We start from the raw sequence: 16,194 nt of genomic DNA on the forward strand, positions 1-16,194 counted from the left end.
CTCTAGATTAATTCACTAGTGCAGGACATTTTTAATATGAAAAGTTTTTTAGATAATCCAATGAATTTCAAAACAAAACAAACAAACTTACAGAGCTTTGGAGTAGAGTAGATTCTGCTAATAACAGCAGGTGGTGGGGACTCCATGCTGTGAGGAAAGAAAAACAACTTAAATAAGTTAAGTTGTACAATAGGAAGTTATTCTTAAGAAAAATAACGGTTGTTCAGATGAATAACTTGGAATCTGAACTTCTTTAAATAATAGAGTCTGATAAACATAGTCCCTTTGGGGAAAAAGAAGGAGAAGGAACCAACCCAATCTTCACGCCTCCTTCTCCTTTCCTTCCAGTTGTATTATTTGTAATGATAAATCTTTTCATTAGGCCTTCCACTTTTCCTGTCCCACAAAGAATACACAATCAGGGTTTGAATTCCTACTTAGCCATGAAATCCTATTGGGGGGAGTCATATTCTACCTGTTTCAAAGGAAGGCAAAGCTGCCCACCCCAGGAAATCTTGCAAAGAAGCTCCAGTTATAGGCTGTAGACAGGGCTGTAGCAAGGGGGGGGGGGGGGGTACGGGTTCAAACCCCCCCCCCCCATTTTAGGTTGTTGTTTTTTTTAAAAAAAAACTGGTTTACTCATGAATTTTGACTGGTTAACCAAATCCCCATGAGTCCACTGAAGTTTATCTGTCTTGTGTGTCCACTGAAGTTTATCGATTGAGCCTGACTTCTAAATTATTTTGCATAATGGAACTACTCTTCATGATTCTCTAAAAAAAGTTTCAACCCACCCCCCAAATTTTTTTCTGGCTATTGACCTGGTTGTAGAGTCTCATAAGTCAGAAACTACTTGAAGGCAACAACAGCATCAACAACATTGGATACAACGTAAGTGACAATAACCCAGCAAGAATCCAGCTGAATATTCAAAATATTGCTCAAACGTTGAGAATCCCAAGCATCCAGAAAACCTGTCCCCATGTTAATTGCAAGAAGGGGCTCAGTGTGACTAAAGGGTGAATCAGGAAGATCACATAGGTCTTTGGCTCAGACCCCAACATCCAGCACCAATGCACATATAATTCTGTGTAGAGACCTCTGTGTAGACCTCATTTGTCCAAAGAGATCTCAACTAGCCCAGTTTTCTCCTATATGACTTGACCTCGTCACATTTAGGCTAAAAGTTTCAGCTCTGCCATTTGTTCAGTTCAGAGAGGCTCCAAACCAGTTTACCCACCTGATCTCTTCACCTTCCATCAACTTCCTATAGGTGAGAATCTCAATGTCCAAGGCCAGTTTGATGTTCATCAGCTCTTGATATTGCTTAACCAGCTGAGCCAAGTCTTGCTTAGCATTATGAAGGGCTTCCTCCAGTTTGGCCAGTTTTGCTTTGGCATCATTGAGGGCAGTTTCTCCTTGCAAGCCAACATCTTTGATGTTGTCCTCCAGACGCAGACACTACAGTAGACAGGGAGGCAACATGGAAGATGAGTGAGGACATTTTTTTTGTTAACCTTGTCTCTTCTTTTCCTCACTGTTTCACATTTGACCCTGATAAAATGGCTGGATGAAGAGATCAGAAATAGACTTGCTTTGGGAATATGGGTAGGTAAATAAGAGGAAAAGAATCATAGGTTGCTGTGTCTTTTAACAACCCCCCATAAACTCTCTCATTTCCAATATAATGGGCTAATCTGGTAGTTGTTTTCCAAGAATACTTCCAGAAGCATGTTACATTATGAAATCTGTTAATATGGAAAAAAAATTGGACTATAAAAACCCCAAGCCACATTTCTGCCCATGCCTTCACCATGATGAAGCAGAGGCTGTCAGAAATGCAAAAATACCTGCATTGGTGGAACTCTTTTTCTGGGATTAAAGAGTGCCCTTTATAATCAACTGAAATGGTGAATTATCATCCTTGAGGTTTTCTGGGAGGTAAATCACCTTCTTTTTGCCAGAAATAAAGGAAGCTGGCCAAAAAAGATCAGGGGACACCAACCCCCCCCCCCCCCCAAAACAAACAAACAAACAAACGACTTGCAGCAACCTGTGTTCCTCAAGCTGTCCTTTGCCAATCCTTGCACTAATATATCTGTTAATTATTTCACTTTTATTTCCCCATCAGACATTCATTTCTGGGAATGTGTTTAAGGAAGAACCTTTGGGATAGCTCGTATATTCTGGTGAAAAGCATGAGCTTTGAGTGATGACCCCTCACATCTGAATATTGTCAATAGTGACATATATTTTGCCTGCCATTTCACTTTGGTAGACATGATTCCATGATTAATTTTAACAGCTCCCAGTATGGTAACCCCCATATCTAATTTATTTGTCCAAGGCAATACATGCATGTATTTGTGGAAGAACAAGTCCCCCAAAATTCCCAGTGAAGTTCTCAAAAAAACAGAAGAGTTTACAATTTCATCTTTAAAGTGAGGACAATGTATCTTGTATATGAAATTGTACTTTTTTCCTGCTTTTCTTTTATTCAGGTTAGTCTTCAAGTTTTCCATCAGCCACATCTTACCTGACTTTTTAAGGACAAAATGCAAGACCTCATTTTCTGGATCTGTATATTTAACTCTGCAATCGCCCTCCGGTCATGAAGAAGATGGTCCCCATACTTAACTGAAAGTACCTCTCTTTCATTCAGCTGCATAAAAGATACATAGTATATTACATTCTTATCAGCAAAAACGAAACATGGTGGAATCAAGAGATGCAGGGCTCCAAATAATCACATTTCTGAGGAAAAACTGCAACAATGACTGTAGGTATTAATATATAGAGAAATAGACGTATGGGCATGAATGTACAGCTTCCTTATGCTTTAAGAAATTCTAGTCCCCAGTTTTTAGTACACAGAGAACCAGCATAGTGGTTTGAGAACTGGACAACTCTGGAAACGGTTTAGTTATCCACTCAGCTTTGGAAACACATTGGGTGATCTTGGGCAAGTTACATAATTTCAGTCCCAGGAACCCTAGGATAGGTCTGCCTTAGAGACACTGTAAGTTGGAAACAGCTTGGGGGCACACAATTGCTATTAAGCACACATAGATAATATGTGACTAAGATGGGATCACCAGCTCCTCCCCTAAAGAATGTTAGCACAGTCCAAGTGTGTGTGTGTGTGTCTTGGTTGTCCATGGGTGAGCAGATGGCAATTGGTAGATAGATAGCATGTATCTCAAACATTAGAGCTGATAGGGGGAAACTGGTGTCATTTTCGGAACCAGCAAGGCAAATATACTTAGAAACAGGTCTAACATTTCAGGCACCCAAATGTGAGTTAGCAAATGAAATTTGGACCTGCTTGTGCTGGCTGAGTCTGACTTCAAGTACTAATTCAGAGGATTCAGATAGTATGAGAGCCAGAATATATAGTGCTGATCCACACATCCTTGAGATTTCACAAAAATCAAATGCCACACACATTTGTGTGTAGTACCCCTTCTCTACTGTCTTAATATAACTGTGATGTCTTTTGCATCCTTCCACCATGATGGATGTCCACCTTGCAAGGACATACATTGGACAGTCCTCAGTGGCAAGTCAGTGCATACCTTGCTTCTGGTGAGTGCTTCTAATTCTTCCCAGCTTCTTATAGCCAGGGCTTCGTATTGAGCTCTCACATCCTCCACAATCCTGTGTGGATCAGGATTGTATCTGTTGTTGTCGATCCCCAGCACAACTGAAACATCCTTAACCTGTGACATCACTTCTTCAAGTTCCTAAATAAACAGGGGGGAATATTATGACTGAGTTACAACTTGCAGCTAAGCACCAGTTATTAATAACCAGTTATTAATTAACAATTAGCTCTTTAACATTTATTGCCTTTATAAATTCTACAACAACTAAACAGTGCTAAAGTTAGATGGACCTTTAACTGATTGATTGAGTGACTAAAGGTAAAAAGTGTTCACCAATGGTTGTATCTAAGAGTAATGGAGCTATTTCCAGCGCCTTGTGTTGTTTAATATCAATGGTATAAATGATAAAACAAATGTGTGCTTCTCATATCTGCAGATGACACCAAATTAGAAGAATATCTAATACTGCAGTAGAAAGGATCAGCATTCAAAATGAATTTTGCAGATTAGAGAACCTGATCAAAACTAACAATATCAATCCCAACAAGGAACAATATATGGTATTATATACAGAAAGGAAAATGAAATGCACAAATATAGGATGATTACCTCCTGATTTTGAAATAATGCACATGACAGAGGTCTAGGGGCCTTGGGAGACCACAAGCTAAACATGAAAACTATTCATAAGTGGGATCCTATCCAGAGAAGGGTAACCAAGATGATCAAAGCTCTGGAAACCAGCCCTTATGAGGAACTTAGGGATATATTTAGCATGGAAAAGAAAAGAAACGACTGTTGTAAATTTCTGAAGAGATATCACGGAGAAGATAAAATCAGCTTGTTTTCTGCAGTTCCAAAGTAAACTTATATAGCAACATATTCCAATTACAAGAAAATTGACTGCACTTAAACATCAAAAGAAAAAAACTTTAATTTTGGAGGAAATTTTCAACAAAAGAATAAGTTATCCTCATGAGGAAAAGTGGTTATGTTATACTCTACTTGTTTGACCAAAATAAATAAACAAAAAAACCCCAAAAAAAACAAAGACAGTAGAATAAGTTCCTCTAGAGCAGTGGTTCTCAACCTGGGGTCCCCAAACGTTTTTAGTCTTCAACTCCCAGAAATCCTAAAAGCTGGTAAACTGGCTGGGATTTCTGGGAGTTGCAGGCCAAAAACATCTGGGGATCCCAGGTTGAGAACCACTGCTCTAGAGAGTACTCTTCTTCTTAGAAGGCTTTAAAGAAAGACAGACATCTTTCAGTAGTAATTTAGCTATATAGATCTGCATGGCTGAGGCCTAGATTAGATGGCTCTTGTGGTCCCTTCTAGCTCTTGAAATCCTATGATTCTATGGGAAAACCTCTGTTCAATCAGGAACCTCAGCTACAGAAAGTTTTGCACTGTGTGGAAAATTTGAATGAAGAATTACATGTAAAGATATGTGCAGTGTAGCAGAAGCTGCATGGCAGTGTTATGGCACTGGAGGGAGGGTTACTTGGAATAGTCCTTCCTTCCTCCCAACGCTAATGCATTCAACTCAAGAGTTTGTTTCTTAACATGAGACTCATTAATGCATCTGAATCCTCCTTCAGTTCTGTCTCTGTTCAGTTGCTTACCACAAAGGGGAAGGTAAGCAAACCTGGTCTTCCTACTAACCTCTGATTCTACTTCTAGTACTATTGCTAAATGGTAAGCAGAGCTTGGATTTGCACAGCAGTTTGCCTTGTCCTTTTTTTGCTCCCACTTCTTGTGTCTTCCACTTTAATTTTCTTTTATAACAAGAAGCAGTTCCCTGACCTCTGGAACATACCCTTGTGGTAACTGAGGCTGTCAAGATGCAGAGGAAGGGCTCCATGGCCGATCTAATAAAGTCAGATATAACTCAATGACTTTCAAAAGCATCATAATCCCAGTGAGTAAAACCACACACATATGCCAGCATGACTGAGAGGCAGGCAAGAACTAACCTGAAAGATTTCAAAGCCAGATCACCTCTTATGTGTTTTTCCCCTTAATCTTATACTTTTTGAGCCATTGCTTTCCTAAATGCATGCCTGATTTAAGTAGTTATTCACCTCAAAAAAAAAAAAAAGGTGTGTGTGTGTGGAGGGGGGAAACGGTCAATTGTCTTATTCTCTGGCTTCATCAACCAGAATCTTTCTGAGGTGTGCTTTTGTATCCCTTTCAGCCTCTCCTTAGTCTGCCCCACACCTTACCTTCATGAAACAATTTAAAACTGTTTTCTTCTACTGATTCTCGCCTGACTGAGAAGGAACAAAGACTGGAGCTAGAGTACATAGTTTACCCATCGGCAAAGAAGGATGCCTACCATCAAGTCAAGTCTGTAACTCATTACCTCTTCCATTAACATTTAATTCCTTGGTAAACAGGCAGGGCCCTTGCATTTAAACAAGCCTTCGGGGATCACTAGACAGAGGTACATGTGTATGCATGTGCATACATTTGAAATATTCACAGAAACTGGGAAGTGGGATACTGTGACCCTGAAGGAATTAAGATGACCATTTTTGCTAGGGGAATGCCAAGAGGTGAGTCTAGAAGAATCTAGTGCAGATCATGGGTAGAAGCAAGGAATGATGTTTTTCTGCTTTCCAGATCACAGATTTGCTGAATAGATCATGACAGTTATGTCTAAATGAATGGCAATCCTGAAAATAAATTGCCAGATGATTCAGCTATCCCAATAACATCCCACGGAATCATGAGAAACCTTTGAATTTTCCACTCTTCCTCTCTACCAACCATATGGTCAATTTCATTTCAAGTTGACCTTATTGTGTTTTATTGAAAACTTGATCTGCGTTCTGATGTATCAGTAGGGGCAAGATTTCCAACGTTTGTGCTGAAGAAACACAGTTCCTCTGCCCAGAGTTTTAATACTTGATTCTCAAAAGTACCATGTAGAAATCAATAACAAGAACAGTAACCAGAGTTTCCAATTATCTGACTTGGAATGTGAACTTTCATGACCCCTTAATGTTTACCTCAAATCCTTGAATTGTCTTCCATCTCTGATTGAATCCAAACCCAAAGAAGAATATAGTTACTTCTGCCTGCCTGCCTCCACTCATCCATTCTTCCATCTCTTAGTGTGCTTCAACTTCCTCCCTCTAGTTGATCCACATTTGCTAATCTTGTTGGAAGATCCTTTAGCAGCATCCCAGGTGCAAAGATTGCTGTGTAGTTTCCTCTATGTGCCAGAGAGCCATGGGCACTGAAACCTTTGTATTAGCCAAGCCTCTTTTTGTTTGATTCGCTGCTATAGCGGAACAGGAGGAAGAGAAAGGACGCTCTCTCTCTCACTTCCTCTTTCTTTCTCCCTCCTCCCTTCCAGGCCAACAACAACTGTAATGGGCTTTTTTTTTCTCAGGAGTGACTTGAGAAACTGCAAGTCACTTCTGGTGTGAGATAATTGGTGATCTGCAAGAACGTTGCTCAGGGGACGCTCGAATATTTTTTGATGTTTTACCATCCTGTGGGAGGCTTCTCTCATGTCCCCGCAGGGAATGCTGCAGCTGACAGAGGGAAGCTCACCCTGCTGTCCCCAGATTTGAACCGCCAACCTGTTGGTCAGCAGTCCTGCCGGCACAAGGCTTTAACCCTTTGTGTCACCAGGGGCTCTACTGTAATGCGCTGAAAGGAACCGAAGTTTGTGGCCATGCGGATGACAGGGATGGTTGTTTTAGGAGTCAATAGGTTATTAGCTGAAACACCTAAAAGCTCTCCCACGGTTATTTCCCAGGAAGCAATACTGAGAGAAATGCTGTCTCTAGTCCTGAAGACAGCAGATGTAGCCATTCTGACTAGGAGCCTTTGATAGTTTTATCCTCCCTGCATTCAACCCTTTCCCCTTCCAGAACCACCAACGTTGGTGGCCATAGCTTGTGGCATTTCACTATACCTCATGGCATTGTGTGAAGAGGTGCCTCTGACCTTTTGCATGTTCTTAGGCTTCCATTATTCTGCTTTAATGGATGTCCTAGAGCCCAAGCATTTGGGGAAAAGGAACTTGTCACTGTTTGCTTTCTCCAAACCATGAATAAATTTGTATAACACTATTGTATCACCCCTTATTCAACCTTCCCCACCCGAAGCTATGAAGCCTCTGAGGAAAACTGATTGAACCATAGGATAATTTTAGTTGTCCTGCAACTTTTCCAGGATGATGTTACAAATGTTTACAGCACTGAAGGCAACTGGAACTAAATTTGCCAGGCTTCCTTGCACAGAGGGATGGTGCTGTGCATATCTGCAAAGCATTTAAGCCATTGCTTTGAGATCCGCTGTATTCTTGCAAGGAATCTTTTCTGCTACCATTTCCAACCTCTGGGTGCATTTAGGAAAGGAACAGAATTGCAGGGAAGTTTTGTGGCTGGCATGCAGCCCAAGACAATTTTCAGGTGACAAGTGCTCTAGAGGAGACTACCTGGGCTAGATTTTGTGGTGAATTTAGATTCAAGGAGTGCTAAGGCCATGAAGTTGATACCACCCTTTTTTTGACCCTCACCTGATCACCACTCTAATCTAAGGAAAAGATAAGGCAGAGAAGAGGCAGCAAATTATTACTTCTGTGAATAAAGGGTGGGAGAAAAAATGTGGTATGGTGCCAAAGTCAATAAAGCTAAGAGCATATCACAAACCAGCTCAAAGTGGTGGAGTGTGTATGTGTGTGGTGGGGATGGAAAGAGGAATCTGTAGATAAGGAGGCAAACCATGTAAGGCAAGTACTGTCAATTTATAAGTTGGTACAACTTTACACCAACAAAAGATATACCAGTTAAAGCACTCCCACACTCCTAAAGAACATTTTAAATAGCTAAGGCACTATTTCCCCCAGTCAGAATTGAAAGTGTTTTTGATAGTTACAGTGGGAAAGTGACCCATCCGCAGAAAACCCCATCATTTGAGTTTCTTGCCAGTTCACTGTTGTTTGTGTGCCTGCTCCTGGGTGATAGAAACACAGAGAGATATAACAGGCAGCCTCCTCTGAGGACAAATAAGTTGTGGTATTTTGTGTTGGAAGTGATTGAGTGATCAGCTGAAGAAACAAGACAGAAAAATATTCACCAACAGCAGGATGGAAGCTAAAAGAAGGCATGGGCAGTGCAGTAAATCACACAGAGATTCAGTAAATAGCTTTCTCAAAGGAAAAGAGCTCTAGTCTCATAAGAAAATTGATTGATTTCCTTCCTGTGACACAATATCAACTTTCTTATTCCTTAGGAACAAAGGACACTTTACACATTTCAGATGAATAAATGCAAGGATTTTCTGTGGCATGCTTTCACATTTTGATTTAGAAAAATATAAGTAAGAACTGCCAACCGTTCCTTTAAAAATGTTAACAGTTTTGGTCAGGCATGTAGTGGGGGGGGGGGCTTCAGCCCCCCCCCCCCGAAATTCTCAGGGTGGTCCGCGAGAAGGCCTTACATTTATTATTTAAACTGTTATGTTTATTCATATCATGATCTGATTACCATGCTCAAAATATCCCATATGCATGGGGGTATTGGGATAACGATACGAAAGGTTTGCTAGGGTAGATCCTGTCTCACCAGATTCAGCCCCCCCCCCCCCAAATCAAAATCCTGGCTACCCTACTAGTTTTGGGTAAAACACAGGGATTAGGCCTGACAAGTTTCTGAATTCATGTTTTTAGAAAATCAAAATTATCAGAATAGCAAAATTTATGTTGAAATAAACAAACAAATAAATGAATGCATTCAGACTTGGATGAGGCAAATTTACATCCTTTTCCCTGACATTTGATTATGTATGTCCAAATTTTGGGCTATAGTTTTCACAGTCTCTTAGCATTGGCTATGCTGTGTGAAACTGATGGAAATTGTAGGCCAAAACAGCTGGATGGTATGTGTTTCCCACTCTTGGCTTAGTCATGGCATGGGTGAGCGTCAGTCTCTTTGTGCCAAAGCTTTAACTTTCATTAGTCCTCTGAGTACAGCTAAAGGCAAAAGGGCATATTAGGACCTCATCACATGAAGTCGCCCAACATGGATGATGGGGGGGATTAAGCAGGCAGCATGGCGAACCTGGCAGGCACCAGGTGAATCCATCACCTCATGCCCTACATTGCCCACAGCTCTGCTTTCCCCATCACACAAGATAAAGCATTGGTGCCTAGGTTCCCCCCCGGGTTAACCTCGTTGCTCCTTTGTACGATGCTTTTACCACAGTTCAGAGATGGAGCCCCACCAGAAGTAGCTCTACATTGTTTGATGGGATCTAGCAAGCTCCATCCCCAAACTATGGTGAAAGCATCATATGATGGGTAAATTTGGCCATGTGATGAAGTCCTTAATAAGCTTTGCAAAATAGAAGGTGGCCTAAATGGAAAAGTAGAATCACAGGGAAGTGCAAGATACCTATAGGCAAAGGGGAGGAGAAGAGGCTATTAAAAATAATGGGTGTCCCATGGGCAACCTGAAGCCATCTATTACCACAAGGAGCATCACCGTCTTTGCCATGTACCCCAGACATCTCACACTAAACATAAGGAGAGATGGCAACAGACTCATTCTGTCAACAAGTGTTGTGATTAATACGAGGCATCTCCATTCATGTAAAAATAGGAGCGGAGTCCTTGCACTGTTGATGTAGTGGGAGCAATGAAAATGAGAGACCCTAAATAAGTGCCCAAGAAAGTCCAGAACAGCACACCAAGGACCAATATAAGGTCTGCTAGCAGTCTCTTCCTGAAGTCAGTTTATATCTCAAGGCAGAGTTGAGCCCACAGAGCTATTTCGAACATGGGGAAGGAGATGGACACTGAAGGCTGATTACAGAAGTACTAGTTAAAAAATTGTTTTGAGAGGGTTCTGAGGCAAAATATAAAAGAAGGTTGGCATACACATGTCTTCAACTTCACAAAGCACCATTTCCAGTAGCCCCTTTGAAAGACAAAGGAGTTTCAAGAGAACTGGATGAGGCTGAGCATAGTTCTCCTCAAAAACTGACAGGAAGGGGAATGCTAGATTGAGAGTTTGTGGCTAAAGCACTCCGGTAAGCCACCCTCCTTGAGGATATTTCGAGTATTTTGAATTCCGTGTTTTAAAGGTCACAAACTGATTATGAGTGCAGGGTAAGCATGATGAGGATGATAAGGGCAGAGTGAGGGCTGGGGAATTCCTTCCTGAACTCCCTGGAGATAATTGTGGATTGGATCTGGTTGCTGATAAAAGAGCTCATAACTTGGGCAGAATAGAGGCCCTGCTTCTCAAGAAGTGCCATAAGTTAATTTTAAACGAGAGTACATCCATTTTCTTTAGGCATTTTGTCAAGCTAGAGGGTTGTTTAGAAAGCTCATCTATTACTGTACACTTGTAAGGAATACATATTCATTATACATCAACTGTTGATTGCTGGTAGATTTATTGTAACTTTTAAACATTTTCTTGTGCGTTGTTTCCTAACCCTGTTTATTTGCTACAAGTGGATCCAGACAAGCTCTTAAAAATCATTAAATGATGATCCTGAACTTACTATGAAAACAACATATCCCATTGAAATGAATGGCTTCCATCTCCAGAAGTTACCATAAAGTTATGCTGGATTCCTGGATCAGTATTCTATGTATTTATTAGGTCCTCCAGTGTGACTTTTGGCAGAAGGATACAATAGATTTGTCTGGAAAGTTCTATATTTTGTCAGATGCAGGTAGGTGCTAGTTCTGAAGGTATAGGAGTCGTATTTATTTATTTATTTATTTACAGTATTTATATTCCGCCCTTCTCACCCCGAAGGGTACTCAGGGCGGATCACATTACACATATAAGGCAAACATTCAATGCCTTCACGTAGAACAAAGACAAAGACAAATGCAGGCTCCGAGCTGACCTCGAACTCATGACCTCTTGGTCAGAGTGATTGGTCTCAGCTGGCTGCAGCTGGCTGCTCACCAGCTTGTGCCACAGCCCGGGCATTGTAAATGTTGCAGTAAAACTGAATCTTAGAAATGTTTTATAGCCTGATTCCCCATTCCATACAATTTATACCTTATTTATTTATTATGATTATTATTTACCTGTTCTTGGATGTTTTTCATTAACTCCACCCAAGCATGAAGTCCACTCAGCTTTGCTTCCAGTTCAGTTTTGTGTAAGAAGCCATTGTCCAGATCCTGCATCGAACAATAAGAAGAAGCATTTTCCATTTTAGTCCAAAGGATTATCGCATGTTTAAGTTAAAAGGTAAATGAGAAGCAATGTATTATGTGGGAATACTAATGTTAACATTGTGCTGCCCCCTTCTTGGGACAGATCATTACTGTTCAGTTTTGACCAAAAAAGGTATAGGGAAGTGGTTCTCAACCTGTGGGTCCCTAGCAATTGGTAAACTGGCTGGGACTTCTGGGAGTTGTAGGTCAAAACACCTGGGGACCCACAGGTTGAGCACCACTGGTATATGGCAAGGATAGGAAAAGTGGGAATGTTAAGGAGTCTTCATTCTAGGCTTGATTTACATGTCATTTCTCTTCCATTTTGCACTATATAGCCATGACTTCAGCAATACTTTAACAAGGGGGAACAGAGAAAAAGTGTTTGGCCATCCTTTAATTATAAGAAATATCAGACTGCTGAGCAGTAGCTGCAGAGTAAACAGAAAGACATTTGCAAGCAGGTTTCACTAGAGGATGAGCACAGTTAAAAGGTATTTACAATTCATAAAGCAGATCACCATAGAGAACATTTATGATGCCCAACCTGTTCCATCCCCAAAGGTCTCCATAGCAATAGCCTTCAAATAACATTTTAAAGCCATCCCTTCAGAGATGGAGTGAAGCAACTCTCTAGAAGCACAAGAGTGTCATGAAGCTTAAGAGCAGGAAATTCTGGAAAATTCTCTTTGCGTATAACACACCATGATAATCTTGACAATCTTAAGCAGACCGGTTATAATTACTCAGTTTTGGCTCAGACGCTGTTGCCTGAGTGCCAGGTGATGTTGAACAATTACAGGGCGTCTGGCCTGTTTTTGTTTTGATTTGCTTTGTTTTATGAACTCTTGTTTTTAAGTGAATAATCACAATAAGGTCGAAACTGAAGACTTGTTTTTTTATTAATATTGTACTACAGTTGTAGCTATTGCCTCAGATTCAACAGCCTGATGATTTAAAATGCTGATGATTTGATATCAGTATATCACACTTTTCACTTGCTTTACAAGAATAAATACAGCATTTTATATTCCGCCCTTCTCACCCCAAGGGGACTCGGGGCGGATCACATTACACATATAGGCAAACATTCAATGCCTTTTAACATAGAACAAAGACAAACAAACATAGGCTCCGAGCGGGCCTCGAACTCATGACCTCCTGGTCAGAGTGATTCATTGCAGTGATTAATTGCAGCTGCTCTCCAGCCTGCGCCACAGCCCGAGCCCAAGAAGGTACAATGTTGAGTAAACCAAGCCAATGGATTAACTTTTTCAGAAATAAATAGGAGGAAATCCAATTAAATGTTTTAATGCCACTAAAACCACTAATACCAATTTCAGAATTCAGTTGGTTTCACCCTTCTTGTTCAGAGTTTCAGAAATACTTTGCAGTGTTTCAGTGTATTTCTTTATCTCATCTCAGTCTCAACTCTCTTTCTCTCCTCACCTTCTGTGTATGGGTAAATTTAGGTTTAGAAGTAAATAACTGCATTTATTTAGCTGTTCTCAGTATTTCAAGTAAGGCAGAATGTGATACCATCTCATTTTTCTTTCAAGAAAGCCCTGCAATTGAGTTAGGCAAAGTGCTCCCTGGAACCTAATGTGACCCCAAGGCTGGGTTCAGAGGGATCAGGAGGCACAAGCTTTTCCCAAACAATTTTTTCCAGGGAAAAAAGGATTAAAATTTTTCACTGGTTTTCTTATATGAAGGAAACAAACCAAGCTAGCAATTAAAAAAACTGAAAAGACCTGTTCCTTCCATACAAGAGTTGGACTAGACCTACATTGAATTTATTCCCAAGACAATGAGAATGTATTGGTTTGAGCGTTGGACTATGACTCAGAAGAAGCCACTGACCTGTGGGATCCAGCAAGATTCTATTCTTTCTCCCATGCTCTTTAACAGCTCCATGAAACCGCTGGGTGAGGTCATCCGGAGTTTTGGAGTTGAGTGCCATCTCTACGCAGATGACACTCAACTCTACTACTCTTTTCCACCACATTCCAAGGAAGCTCCCTAGATCCTGGACCAGTACCTGACAGCTGTAACAGACTGGATGAGGGCCAACATACTGAAGCTTAATCCAGACAAGACGGAGCTCCTCTTGGTCAGTCGTAAGGTCGATTGGGATATTGGATGGCAACCTGTGCTCGATGGGATTATACACCCCCTGAAGGCACAGGTCTGTAGTTTGAGGATTTCTCCTGGATTCATCATTGGCACTTGAAGCTCAGATGTCAACGGTGGCTGGGAGGGCCTTCGCACAACTAAAACTGGTGCACCAGCTGTGACCTCAGGAGGTCTATGCCTTAGTTACATCTAGAATGAACTACTGCAATGCACTCTATATGGGGCTGCCTTTGAAGACAGCTCAGAAACTGCAGTTAGTGAAAAGATCGGCAGCCAGATTACAAACTGGAGATGTTTGTAGGGAGCACACCATGCCCCTATGAAAGCAGCTCCACTAGCTGCCAATGAGTTTCCAGACCCAATTCAAAGTGCAGGTTATCACCTATAAAGCCCTGTACGTTTCAAGTCCAACTTATCTTTGAGATGTATCCCCTTCTGTGAACCGGCATGAGGTTTAGGATCTACCAGGCAAGTCGTCCTCTCAGTCCCACCTCCATCTCAAATGCGGTTGGTGGGGATGAGAGAGAGGCCTTCTTGGTGGTGCTCCCCCCCCCCCCCCCCAGGTTTGGAATGCCCTCCTGAGGGAGATCAGGCTAGCCCCACCCTCCAAACCTTCTGCACACAATTAAAGACATGGCTTTTACAGCAAGCCTTCGACCAGGTTTAGATTCTTTAATAATATATATGAGGATCTTCAGATTCTTTAGCATTTTACAATTCTTTGATTAAATACTACTGTTTTTGCATACAACAATTGCTTTATTTTTTTTTACTAGGGGTACTGTAAATGTATGATGCTATGTTGACTATTTATTGTTTATGTTTTGTTTTGCACTTGTTGTATTTTGAATGTGCACCTTGAATGTTTTGTGAGCTGCCCTGAGTCCCTCCGGGAGATAGCGGTGGGATATAAATAAAATTTATTATTATTTATTATTTAATTTGGAGGTCTAAAAAGAAGTCTTAGTTTTGCATTTTATAAGTCACAGTACCTCAAAAAGTGATTCAGACCAACCATTTTGGGGGGTGGGCAGTCAAAGGTCTCTCTTTTCCATATAATTTTAACTTAAATCTGTATGTGATCAATCTCTTCTGCTAAATCAGTGTATACTTGTGGCATTAAAATGTTTACATACGCCTACCTTTTTCAGAGCCGTGAAGGTGAATTCCATCCCAGTACGTTTGTTTATTTCTTCCTCATAGCTACAAGAAAAGGGGGGATAATTGGTGTGAATGAAATGACAAAAGGTATCATTTAAGCAGTACATATAATTTGGGTCCTCTATATTTACTTCCTTAATCTGTTTGGGAAATAAAACCAGTGATCATACACATCAACACATACAAAAGCCACACCTGTGCCATCTGCTCATTAATCTGCGAATTACCACAGCTTTTAATGGGTCATATAATGGGCCAATTTTCCTGGATACAATACAATACAATAATGTGAGATATATCCACTTCCAAAAGAATTCCTGGACCTGCTGAAAAATGTGTGGGAGGCTAAATAATGTCAAACATAATCATGCTGGAAATAAGAGTGGAAGATGCCATGGTATGGGATAAGTCTAGAAGAGCTGGAAACAAACCTCAGTCACTGTGGTGGGTGGTTTGTCACAAGCCTCAAACAATGAAAACAATTTCCTCCCAGGATCTCCACCCCATATCCTTCCTTCAACGTTCATTTTTTTAAAATGATCTAGTAGATTAGCAGTTCCACTGTGGTTATTTCATGTATTCCACTGGTAGCACCTGAAGTTCTATGTTTCTACAGAAAGTCCTAGTATTTCCACCTTTCTCTTCTTTGGCATTTATGTTTGAATTTGATTATTGTGCTGGTAACTGGCGCTCGGGACTCCCTCTCTCTGCATGAGTCTCACTTTATAGTCTTGTTCCCACATCCATCCTGCCCATGGAACCTTACCTAGCCCATCCTATTATTCAGTTTTCTCCAAACCTAGATATCATATCTGAGTTGAATTAGAAAAATGTTTTCATACATAGTAAATTTGGATTTAAGCACTGTTATTGTGCATATAAACTTCTAAATAAAGTACATAGCATGTACATACACATGATAAATTTACTTCTTATAGTACAACCTTATAGTAGAGTTCTTATAGTAGAGTAGGGTTCTTATAGTAAAACCCTATTGAAATGAACACCATATGATGGAAGTTACTATAGAGTCACCATGGAGGATGTAAATTACATTAGTGATTGAAAATCACACTCACTCTGAATCTGATGCTG

At 40.7% G+C, this 16,194-nt stretch overlaps 1 protein-coding gene across 3 annotated transcripts in view; it reads right to left on the minus strand.

Moving 5' to 3' along the window:
* The window catches only part of krt80 (keratin 80), a 42,878-nt gene that overhangs the window by 5,417 nt on the left and 21,267 nt on the right, over nucleotides 1-16,194 (minus strand). For all 3 annotated transcript variants that reach the window (XM_008104089.3, XM_008104088.3, XM_008104082.3), the window contains exons 3-8: nucleotides 15,081-15,141; nucleotides 11,674-11,769; nucleotides 3,576-3,743; nucleotides 2,537-2,662; nucleotides 1,241-1,461; nucleotides 92-147 (exon numbers count right to left, since the gene is read on the minus strand). In XM_008104089.3, coding sequence (XP_008102296.1) covers nucleotides 92-147; nucleotides 1,241-1,461; nucleotides 2,537-2,662; nucleotides 3,576-3,743; nucleotides 11,674-11,769; nucleotides 15,081-15,141 — 728 coding nt within the window. The remainder of the gene's footprint in view (nucleotides 1-91; nucleotides 148-1,240; nucleotides 1,462-2,536; nucleotides 2,663-3,575; nucleotides 3,744-11,673; nucleotides 11,770-15,080; nucleotides 15,142-16,194) is intronic.

The sequence above is a fragment of the Anolis carolinensis genome, chromosome 2, assembly GCF_035594765.1.
Source record: "Anolis carolinensis isolate JA03-04 chromosome 2, rAnoCar3.1.pri, whole genome shotgun sequence".
NCBI lineage: Eukaryota > Metazoa > Chordata > Lepidosauria > Squamata > Dactyloidae > Anolis > Anolis carolinensis.